Source organism: Artibeus jamaicensis, unplaced genomic scaffold (assembly GCF_021234435.1).
Source record: "Artibeus jamaicensis isolate MK-2021 breed Jamaican fruit bat unplaced genomic scaffold, CSHL_Jam_final contig_3105, whole genome shotgun sequence".
In the NCBI taxonomy this organism is placed as follows: Eukaryota; Metazoa; Chordata; class Mammalia; order Chiroptera; family Phyllostomidae; genus Artibeus; species Artibeus jamaicensis.
In genome coordinates, this window is record NW_026521715.1 from 612515 (window position 1) to 624969 (window position 12455).

General features: G+C 43.0%; 1 protein-coding gene across 4 annotated transcripts in view; it reads right to left on the minus strand.

Moving 5' to 3' along the window:
- The window catches only part of SLC25A26 (solute carrier family 25 member 26), a 156345-nt gene that overhangs the window by 2780 nt on the left and 141110 nt on the right, over positions 1-12455 (minus strand). For all 4 annotated transcript variants that reach the window (XM_037135518.2, XM_037135517.2, XM_037135520.2 and 1 more), the window contains 2 exons: positions 5261-5325; positions 3795-3868 (listed from right to left, as the gene is read on the minus strand). In XM_037135518.2, the coding sequence (XP_036991413.2) occupies positions 3795-3868; positions 5261-5325 (139 nt within the window). The remainder of the gene's footprint in view (positions 1-3794; positions 3869-5260; positions 5326-12455) is intronic.

Here is a 12455-nt window from a genome sequence, read left to right on the forward strand (position 1 = left end):
CGGGGATCTAACCCGAAACATTTTGGTGTATGGGGTTATACTCCAACCAACTAAGCCACCCAGCCAGGCCAGGATTCATTCTTTAAAAACCCTTCCATAGCTATGTGCAGGTATCTGTTTGAAGATGTTCATCATGACATTGCTGATTTAAAAAAAAAGACTGCAAATAATGTCCGCTGGTTCCACAAATTCTGGTGGGGTCCATACACAGGGGAAACAAGTTGAGAAAAATGGGGCAGGCAGGAGATGCCAACACAGAAAGTGCACACAGTGGGTTCTGGAAAGTCCCAAAGCTGCGTGTGTAACAAGAGTGCGTGTGTAACACACATGGTAGGCATGTGCCCTAAACTGCACCTGGGGCGTAACGTTACAGAAAAGAACTTGTATTTCTTTTTTTCCAAGTAATTTTCTTTTTTTTTTAATTTAATGTATTTATCTTTAGAGGGGAAGGGAAGGAGAGAGGGAGAGAAACATCAATGTTTGGTTGCCTCTAGTGCTTCCCCCGCTGGGAACTGGCCTGCAGGGAACCGGTCTGCAACCCAGACATGAGCCCTGACTGGGAATCGAACTGTGATCCTGTGGTTCGCAGGCCCGCACTCAATCCACTGAGCTACACCAGCCAGGAAGAACTTGTATTTTTGTAATAACAACTTTATTTTTTAATCAAGAGTAATTACTTTTGTAAGCACAAAAACGAAATGACCAAAATCAGAAGTAGTAGATTTACTAGTGAAATGATCAGGTCCACAGAAGGAAACTGAAAATGGTCAGGTTATGCCGATAGTAGTTTGTGTGTCTTTCCAGATAAGAGAAAAGCCTCCACAATAAGCTGAACGGCGGCTTGCTGAGAAACGCCAGGAAGACAGCCCTGCCGCTCCTTTGTGCCCCACCTCCTTCGTGCGCAGTGCTTAGCACTTCTGGGGAAAGCAGACTGGAGGGTAGTGTTAGGGCGTCCTGATTTTAATTAGTTAAGTAAGGACTTACATCATTAGGTAGAATACTACAGATAAAATTAGAACCTCTTTTTCTTGTCTAGAAATAACCATGAATATTCTATGTAAGACCAAAATACACTTGTAAGAAAAAAAGTTGTTCATCTCAGCATCATGCAAATTGTTTTTGCCTGAGGTGGCTGGTGAAGACAAAAAACTCATAAATTACCACTCTGAGGCCACTGTGTCCTTCTGGCTTGAAAAACAGATTAATCTTGTTGCCTTACCCCACAAAGGGAAGGGTGTGGGAGGAGACCAGCAGAGGCTGAGTTGGGAGACCACGCTGGCCACAGAGCCACCCTCCCTGCTCCTTCCTATCTGACTTCTCTTTAAAGCCAATGTCTTGGTTCAGCTTTTGCATCTAATGAGCTCAGCTGCTCCTGGCAAGAGGCAAAAGGAAGCAGTTTATGGTTTCAATAGATGACAGTCAAATTGTTTAACATAACCCATAGCCTTAAAGTAGAGACATTTGTACAGCAAGGCAGACCAGTAGAGCAGGGCTATTCTGAGTGAGCACAGCTCAAACAAGACAGCAGACGCACAGTGCTTAGCGGAGGGTGAACAGCGGTGGCAGTTCTTACCTATAGGGCACAGTGGAGAAAAACACAAGAAAAGCCAGGAGGGAGAGCGCTGAAGGGCAAGCAGTTTCCTGCCAGCTTTCTGGATGCTGGACCAATGAGCACACCACAGTTTTATTTTGGAGAAACCAAAGCTGTGCCAAAACGTGAAGCAAACCAACACAACACCAAAGTGTCACCCCTTTCATTCTCACTGAGAGGTTAGCGCCATTTCACTGTGACATGGACCCTGAACCTGCTGGGCACCCAAGGACCTGGTGACGCTGACAGGAGCATTCAGGGTGGTGGCACGAGTCCACAGTGTGTGGAAGCAGGACTGAGGGGGCCTCCGAGACCCCTGCAGGGCTGAGCATGTATAGGACCCGTCATCAGAACAGTGTGCACAACTGTTGGAGCTTTTTGTTTTCCCTGCTTTTGGTTATAATTCTTTTGTGAAATTGTTTGTCTTTTACCGTTTTATTAGGAAGCTAGTGAAAACTGTCATTCCTTAAGTGACAAGCTTGGCACCTGAATACTGTGCATACAGGCACATTGCACTTCATTTTGTTTTACTGCACTTCATAGATGTTGCTCTTTTTTTTTTTTTTTAACAAATTGAAGGTAAGACCCTCTACCAGCAAAAATATCGTAACTCTCTTTACTGTGGTGCCTGGAACTGAACCCGCCCAACTCCAAGGTCTGTCAATACTAACGAGAGCCCAAGACTTAAGGAGCTTCCAGAATTAAGCAAAACTCCAAATTACCTTTTCGGGGCTGACAGTGGGGACACCTCTGTCTCTGACCCCCATCCTCTGCCCATAATTCTGCACCGCTTAGTTATGTAACATCAAGTTTGCATCACAACTTGAACAGGGAAGATTTCATGTCAGCTACTCAAGGAAAGCCCTTCTCTACAAGCTTTCAGTGGCCACGGTTTGGCCAATGGAGCCTCTTACGATGCACATACCACCGCTTTCTCAAGACAGGCAGGTGGGTCACAGCTTGACACCAAATCCACAGAACTAAGGTCAAAAGCAGAGGTTTGACTAAGAGTTCCATAGAACCAAATAGGAATTATATTGAAATGAATAAGACACTGAAATTCGGCAGCCTGACTTTATGCTCTAAATGCTACTATGTGTCATGCCTCTGTGTGGCCCCAAACGAACTGGAACAGTAAGGGTCTTCCACCTGCTACTTAGCTGCTCTAGTCCTCACTTTCTTCTCACACCATGTCTTTGTTCAGTGTGGAATTGTTGTCCAAATCAATAAGCCTCAGCTCTGAGCAACCAGATTCTTATTTCCTCCTAGTGGCTGACCAGGCACAGAAGCCACCACTCTGCCCTTCCCGTGCTCGACTGGTCCTCTCTGTTAATCTCAGTTCTTGTCTCAGAATCCCTCCATCCTTCAGGCAACCAGTCCATCAGAGTGGCCATATTCACACAAGCATACACACTACCTACTTTTCCAACTTCCAGATGGAAATTTTGAATAGATGATGAGGCCGTTCTCCTTCAAAAATCTTACCTGGGACCTGACCAACATGCTTCATGATCCCAAACCATCAACCAACTACAATAAACTCCTGTGGCCAAAATAAATGAGGAGGTTGGCTCTGTGTCCTTACCAGCTCAGTCATGACCTTCTCCCAAAGGAGGCTGCTGCTTAGGAAAATTCCTGGTAGATGATTCCAAAGAGAAAACTGTAATTTCACATGTCTGTACAGACCCCAGCATTCACACAGCTTTATAAGTTTCTGCTTAAAAGCAACAATGAAATAACATTTTGAAGAGAGCTTTTGGGGTTGTGATGCTAAAGGTCTGAGGCACTTCGCTGATAATACAGAGCAGTGCTTTCAAGTAGGGGTCATGCACTACGCGGTGCTGGAAGTCATCTGTGGCTAGTAATAGTGAACGGTACCCCAAACCACAAATGCTTTCTCCTGATAATGTTACCCTCACTCACCGAGTTCCTGCATCACATACCTGGAAGCCTGTCTTAATGCTGCAGCCCAGAACCTAGCAAGAGCCACTCAGGTGGGCGGCGTCTCACATCATGATGAACAATCACCTTGATTGCACAATATTATCTCACATAACCAAAATCAAATGTAATGTTTGGTCTAATACAAGAGACCCTCAGCCACGGCATAAGCAGGAGAAAAAAAGCGGTTTGTCCTACATCAGGCTAGAAGAGGCCAAGTGAGGAGAGAGTGAAATAGGTGAACATTCTTTCTCATTCTTACCCTGACAATCCCTGTGTCCGCCAGACCTCATGCAGGGCAGAGAGGACATTCCCATCAGCGGTGCTGGAACCAGCCTGCGTGAAAGGACAAAAGAGAAAGCCATTATCTTATGAAAGTCTCAAACATACAGATGATATCCTTGGGTGCACAGCTCCCTAATGCCTTCATCTAAGATAGTTTCAAATAGACTGGCGAGTTTCTGAGGAATCAGAGGAGCTGTGGATCTCACTACACCAGAGGGCCTTATCTTCAAAACCACGAGCAAGCACAGATTTGGCTTAAAGCCACAGAAAGCCGCTTTCCTGGTCTCATTATCAAAAGATGAGTGGAGCTCACCCAGATTATTCACATACAACTACTGTGTTAACAGGAAAATCACACCCAAGTAATTCACAAACAGCCACTGAACAAGATAACTGCAACAAGATAATTCCTGTACAACTACGAAACAGGAAAATAACACCCAGATAATTCACATAAAACCATGGAACAAGAAAACTATATCCAGATAATTCACATACAACTAATGACCATAGCCAGATATTTCACTTACACTACTAAGCAGGGAAATCATACCCTCGTAATTCACATACAACCACTGAACAGGAAAACCACGTCCAGATAATTCATGTACAACTACTAACCATGAAATCCATACTCAGATCATTCACACACACTACGAATAGGAAAATCACACCCAGACACGGACATACAACCACTGACAGGAAACGCACACCTGGACAGTTCATACACAACTACAGGGCAGGCGGGGGGGGGAGCCGTGGAAAGCAGTATCAACTGAGTTGAGAAAAATGGGGGTAGTCAGGACAGATGGTACAACTATGAAACTCACCTCAGTAGCTAATAAACACATTCATTGAAGGGTACTATTAATGTTCAATTTAAAAACATGGTTGACCTCTTTAGGAAAAACCATATACCTTTCCAGCATATGACTTTATTTTTTATTGTTTTAGTTTCTAGCTACGTTATATATATGGCATCCGTGAAGTCTGTAGTTTTTTTTAAAACAACATTTCTTTCAAGAAAAAACTGTAAGAATTTTGACAACTCTTCTAATTTACCCAGTTAAGGCCAAGCATGACCTAAATTCAAGAGCCTGTAGTTAGTTCACCTGCTGTGTGGCATGAAGCAAGCTGACTCTGAGCCTCAGGTCTGTCAATGGTAAAAACAGAGGTAATTTGAATGTAGTCGTACCACGCAGAGGCCCTACCAGCCCTGCTCACTCACATACGTAGTTGAAAATGATTACACAGACATCATGCACAGTGACAGCAACACAGACTGTTTCGTCAATGTCAGTTCCACTGGAGGTTGGACTGTGGCATAAGGCTGCTCCTACAGAGAAGCATTTTCCACTTTTCTTCACTTTATGTACACATAAGCCTCAGTGCTAGTATATAGGAGCATCTGTTATGTCCACATTATGTTATTTTACCACTTACCTTTGCCAACATGATTCTTGTTTTCGCCACATCCAGAGGTGTGGTGACCACAGCTGCAAATCCACCTGTGTATATAAACCCCAATACAGTGTTGTTTATGGTGTTACACCATGTTTTATAATGTTTATTTTATAATCTCACGTAAGTATGCAAAAATTAGCTCTTTATCATTATGTCCCCTTGATTGGTTCAAGAACTATATGCATGCATGCAAAACCTCTACCTGCATGCCACAGATTTTGTAATGACACTGCACCACATATGGCAAGATGACAAGGTGGTAATGCTTTACCTCCTCGGGCCAAGCGGGCCCCACCCACCTCTTGCTCTCTGTGGCGCAGTGAATAGAGCTGAGTGTGTGCCCGGCTACGTGTCTACAGCAGACACCTACTCTCACTGCGAGGCAGGGGGCTCCCCCTGATTCTCAGAGGGCCACGCCTTCCATCGGCCACTGGTCTCTCATCTGGCTCCAAAATGCTTCTATCATTTCTACTCTGAGGAAAAGTGGGCCAACAGAAATTTATATCACAGTGGGGTTTTTGGTACATATGGCTGGATTCTTTAAGTTAAAAACATTGAAAGAGAAAAGCTTTCTACATTTCCAGGCTTCTGATAACAAGCCAGTTGAAGTAGCATTTCCAAGCTTCCTTCTGCATCTTGTTAGTCCGTCTTGATCTAAAAAGACTGCTCCTCATGGTTTCCCTCCTACCTTCTCTCCCACAGAAATGCCGTGACTGCACAACAGATAGTTTAAAAATCCACATATTTTAAAGGGAGCTATATCTAGGGCAGAGGAATCAAAAATTTTTTCCTAACAGAAACCATATTATATGGTACCAATATTCTATGTAATATGATACAAAGATATCATATAAACCTCAAGAGGTCCTATGGAGGTAAAATAATAAACTCAAAAGGACTTTCTAAAAGATTCAGCGTCTGTGAGCTCAGGTGAAGTGGGCAGTTCTGTAAGGGCTGAACAGAACACATGTGGGAAGGATACTCCAAAAATAGCAACACCCTCCCTCCAAGTTGTGTGTGGCATGTGGACAAGAAGGTCATTTGATCTTCCCAAATCTCTTTCTAAATGTGTTGCTGAAGAACAAGCATTACACTGAAGCGCCAGTTGCTAACTTCATGACGATGACTTTTAGAAAGATGCACCCATTAATGCTTCTGTGTTCCATTTTTGGTTGCCCACAGATGACACACTTAGAGTTAATAAGGAATAACATGAATAACAATAATAACAAGTGCCCTTTTTTAAGCCACTTTTGTGTTATGAATATGTGAAATATTTTCCTAATTCAGAAGCTGCCTGATATTCAGAGACTTGGCTAAACCTCAAGTATGTTAAAATTTGGTGGACTCAGTCCTGAAATCCAACAATTTCAATGTTTTTAAACCACACTTTCTGCACTAAAAGAGTAAATTTATCTACACAAAAGGGTCCGGGAAGGCTTCACATCCATTAAAAAAAATCCTTAAGAAGGAATAAAAAGGACAAAGGAGGACACAGGCAATGAACCTGTAGCACTCCAATCTCATACGGTTTTGTTGCCTTTACTGGCTGCAGGGTCTGGCCTGGAACAACCAGGCCTCACTCTCACTCTCCTCGATGACTGGCCTTAGTAGAAAACCCTATGAGAGGCATTCTGGTGACGCCATGCTGTGGGCGGGGAGTCTGGAGTTCACTGACATTAAATCACAGCAGGTTTTCTTAATACAGAGCTGAGACTTGAACTTTTCTGTCTGACTCCCAAACTCCGAGGCTTTTGGCCCCTGGGTCTTCCAACGGGCTCAGTTTTTCATCTATAAAGTGCAGACAGCAATATGACACAGAGATGAAATGAGTCTATGCAAAGGGTCTAGAGTAGTCCCTGGCTTGTACTTATGCTCCAAGTAATTAGCTCTTTTCTGGGTGAGCAGGGAAGTGTGAGTTTTCTTCATGTCTCTAGCCCAGTACACGCAGTAGGGGCTCAAACATGCTTATGGGGTGCCCTGGACAAGTGTTACAGTTTTTATGAACTGAAGATTTCAACTTGCTCTCTAAGGGGAAGGTGGAGGGGGAAAACCCCAAGCTAATACCTGTGCTAATTTTGTATCTGGTGCATCGGGACTATACTAGGTACCTTCACTTATTATTTTATCTCATTTGCACTTTACAGCCAACTTGCCCAGGGACACACAGATAATAAGGAATCAGGACTCAAAGTCACGTGTATCTTAGATCCTTCACTATATGATGACTTTGATATATAAAGACATTAAAATTTATCCATTCATTAAAATTCAGAAGTGCATACACCATTTTTCTTGTTTGAAAATGTTCACAAACTTCCTAAACCAACTATGACAACTTGAAAGTTAGCAAGAACTTCTGTCCCTGTGTGTCTACTCAAGGTTTTACAAGCCACCTATGTTGAAAAGTACGTGCCCTGTAACAAAATCAGGTGCTGCAAATCAAACTTATTTTGGCCATTAGCAGAAGTTCCCTGTTCCTTTACTGTGGACACCTGCCAGTATTTTCTTAGAGATTTGGGTTTCATCACAATGATACAAGGAAATGTGAAAGACAAGAATGCATATGTTCAAATAGATCCTAATTTTACTACCATGAGGGAAACTGTATTTTATGAACGTTACTAAGTCAATTTGAGTATCTTCAAATATCAAAGATTGCTCTGACCCCCCAGTGTTTTTTATGAGGTTGCAGGAAGGACTTGTGAAGGTCCTGTAACAGAGTAACTGGTCATAATAGGGAGGGGGCAGGGGACCAGTACTTTCAGTTAAAATGTCATTATTTTCTACATTTTACTCAAGGGTATTGTAAACTGCTGGTAATAAATACAGGGAACATGCTAACATATTAGACAGGAAACAATTCTTTGGTACAGCCACTGTAGGCTGCTTCTGTGTTCAAATCACATGGGAAACAATTTACTATGGGTCCTACTGCGGTAGGTTTTTACTTGACTGAATGTTAGGAGACTGCTTTCAGGACCAGATTTAGGGGAAACTAGATGCAGGTCCTTAGGAAATAAATGCTGGTTGTTTATGGTCTCCAGACAAAGGGGCCACCTTCCTTCAACAGGTCTGGAGCTGTCACCTCCTAGTAGCAGCTGAGAGCACGGTGGGGGCAACAGGGGGCAGCACTGTCCCTCACAGGCCTTCCAGGGCCCCTCCAATTAGCCTGGCAGCAAGAACAGGGTCTTCAGTTCTGGCCAAGATGGAGGCATAGGTGGAAATACTATACCTCCTCGCACAACCAAGTTTAAAGACAACAAAGTTTAGTAACAAAAACTGCAACCAAAACACAGAAAATTGAACTGTACAGAAGTCTGACAACAACGAACCATTCATCCAGACTGGTAAGAGGGGTAGTCAGCGGGTGGCGGAGCAGGGTTGTGCAGGAAAACTCGGCCGGATGACCCAGGTGCGGGCAGCAGTTGGCGGATCCCAGGCGTGGAGTGGGAACGGGCAGACCCAGTGAGGGTGCAAGGCAGCTGGCTGACCACGGTCACACATTGGCGCGCAGATAAACCGGGCAGAGGAACAAGCAGTGAGATAGACCCTGCGGACCAGCGATGGGAATTAAAGCCTAAAAGCACCAATTGGAAAAACTTTCGGCGTCAAGCTGCTGAGAGAAGCTCCCAGGCTCACAGAGAGTTCGTTGAAGAGACCCACAGGGTCTTGGAGGGTGCACAAGCCCACACACCAGGGAACTAGCAGCAGAAGGGCCCAATTTGCTTGCGGAAAGCAGCAGAGAGGACAGAACTCCAAGAGAGTGCAGAACAAACGCCATTGCCCCTCTCTGACCCCACCCCCACATACAGCGTCACAACTAAGCGACTGGGTTGCCCCGCCCTGGTGAAAACCTAAGGCTCTGCACCTCATACGGAACAGGTGTGAACAGACCAAAACATTGCGGCTCAAGAAGAACAGCTCAAAGCCCCAGAGCCAATACTTCTAAGCGACCAAGAGATAGCCAACCTATCAGATGCACAGTTCAAAACACTGGTGATCAGGATGCTCGTAGAACTGGCTGATTTTAGTCACAAATTAGAGGAACATAAGAAGGCTAAACTAATTTAAATGAAGGGAAATGCACAGGAAACCAATAGTAATGGAAAGGAAACTGGGATTCAAATCAAAGGAGTGGGCCAGAAGGAGGGAAAAAATGACCAAACAGAAAAGGATGAAGAAACAAGAATTCAAAAAATGAGGAGAGGCTTAGGAACCTCCAGGACATCTTTAAATATTCCAACATCCGAATTATAGGGGTACCAGAAGGGGAAGAGGAACAGCCACCAGTGGAAAACTTATTTGAACAAATAATAAATGAGAATTTCCCCATTCTAGCAAAGGAAATAGACTTCCAGGAAATCCAGGAAGCTCAGAGAGTCCCAAAGAATCTGGACCCAAATAGGAACACACCAAGGCACATCATCATCACATTAGCCAAGATTAAAATGAAAGAGAGAATCCTGGAAGCAGCAAGAGATAAGGGGACAGTCACCTAAAAAGGAGTTACCATCAGACTGTCAGCTGATTTCTCAAAAGAGACCTTACAGGCAAGAAGGGGCTGGAAAGAAGTATTCCAAGTCATGAAAGGCAAGGACCTACATCCAACATAGCTCTATCCAGGAAAGCTTTCATTTAGAATGGAAGGGCAGATAAAGTGCTTCTCAGATAAGGTCAAGTTAAAGGAGTTCATCATCACCAAGCCCTTATTATATGAAATGTTAAAGGGACTTACCTAAGAAAAAGGAGATAAAAAAAATGAACAATGAAAGGACAGCAAACTCACAGTTATTAACAACCACACCTAAAACAAAAGCAAACTAAGAGGACAGCTAGATCAGGAGCGGAACCATAGAAATGGAGATCACATGGAGGGTTAGCAACAGGGGAAAGGGAGGGGGAGAAGGGGGGAGAAGGTACAGAAAATAAGTAGCATAGACGGTAGGTAGAAAATAGATAGGGGAGAGGGCAAGAATAGTATGGGAAATATAGAATCTAAAGAACTTGTGACACATGGACATAAACTAAAGGTGGGAATGGTGGGGAGGGGGTGTGCAGGGTGGAGGGAATGAAGGGGGAGAAAATGGCACAATCAATAAAATATATTTAAAAAAATTAAAAACTCTACATTTCCAAAAAAAAAAAAGAACATGATCTTCAGGCACATCTTCCAAATAATGTCCAAATACTGTCCGGTCAGCAGAGCTTCAACAATAAACATATTTTTCTTTTAAAGACTGTGTTGCACCTTCTTGTTTGTATCCAGATAACCCTTTACCCTATTCTAGAATTTCAAGCCAGGGGAAGAGCTGTCTGTCTGTCTGTCTGTCTATATCTACATCTCTATCATTCTCCTCTTGGAGAATGTAAATAAGTGTTAGTTACAAGAAACTGATCCAAAAACATTGTGGAATGTCAATTATCACTTTAGTAGCAGATGTCATAATTACTCAGACGGAATTACAATTTTATATTTAGAAGTCAACTTGAAGTGAGGCAGTTCGCAAAGTCCCTTTTCTTCCTAGTTTAACCCCTGACCAGCAGCCCAGGGAGTTGCTGAGCATGACAAGCCTTCAACACCTCCATTGTCGAGGGCCATTTTTGGATATTCGTGTCGAGTACTTTATAAAACAAGCACGAGAACAGAAGATGGCACAGATTGGGTTGAAGCATGCAGGAATGAGTACTCTGATTTCTGACACGAGGGCAAGTTTTATCACTGCCTCTATCTACAGCCACATAAGCCCGAGTCTGACAGCGAGTCATAATTCACTTCTCTACAGTGTGTGACAGACAATGTTGCAACAGACTCTTGCAGAATATCACTTTTTCATAATCTGGAGTATTTTCAAGTGATTTTTATCTTTCAGAAACTTTTAAAGTAGTAATGTAATTCCTCAGGATCAACATTGTACCAACTAAAATTTCAAAAGAAAAGGGATATAAACAAGAAATGCATTTAATCTTTTGCTAAATATCTGGGGATTTTTGCAGATCTTGGACAAACCCCTTCATTTATCGGAATCTCAGGTGAAAAAATAAGGTGACTATATGAGAGGAGAAGTTTTTGTACAGTAACTTTATTAATATCATTCTATGAAGTTGGTCCGACGGTTGTGGGTTATTGTTAAGCTAATATCAGTCTATCAATGTCATTGAAATTATTGTGATAACAGCTTTTCATTTTCCAGGCGTTGATTATTTTTATCAAAATAGTAATAATTCCTTAAATAAGTTCAAGGAATTAAACTAAGTTTAATTAGTTTAACTACTAAGTTTAATAACTAAGTTTATCAGTTACAATGTATTAATATATATCCTAAAGCACTATAATGTCTTTAGGTAAGGAGAGCTGCTTCTGTGCTACAGGTAAGGACACTGGTGCCCAGGAAGGCCCCCAAACCTCATTCTTTAGTTGGGGGCAGAACTGAGACTTGACAGATTTTTTAAATCCAACCACTTGGCCAGGACTAGATGTGTGGCTCTGGGCAAAGCCCTTCCCTGCTCATGTCCCAGCTTCTCTGCTGTCACTGGACACAGTGAGCCACCTCACTGGCAGGGCCTGGCCCATGGGATCCCATGATCAATGGGCAGGCATTTGATAAAAAGTTTCTTCCCCTATTCTGACTAATACAAGTGGCCAGTGCCTATTACAAAGCATTACACAGAAAAAGGGACTGTAATGGATGCAAATTTTCCTTAGAGATCTAATGCATTGGCTTTGAATGTATCTGCTACTTAAGGAATGAGCCCAGAGAATATATACTTCTCATTTCAACACATGGGAGTTTCATGGTATTATTAACTTTATCTTTTCCCTTTTTTATTGAATTTATTGGGGCGACACTGGCTAACAAAAGTATGCAGGTTGCAGGATCACAATTCTACAACACATCATCTGTGCACTGTGTGGTATGGTACTGTGAGCCTAGACAGTGGCCTTACCTTGTCCAGGAGACCAGATTTCCCCAATGCTCACTTTGTTCCCAGGGCCCGGGAGGGAGTCACAAAAGTACACATTTTCACATTTAAGGACTGGGCAATAAAGATGCCTGACCTCTGGAAAATGCATCAAGACCACCTACTTATTTAACACAGTTAATGACAGTGCCATGTGGAAACAATTACCCATCACAATCAGTCTGAGCTGGCTTCATGTCTAGAGGCAACA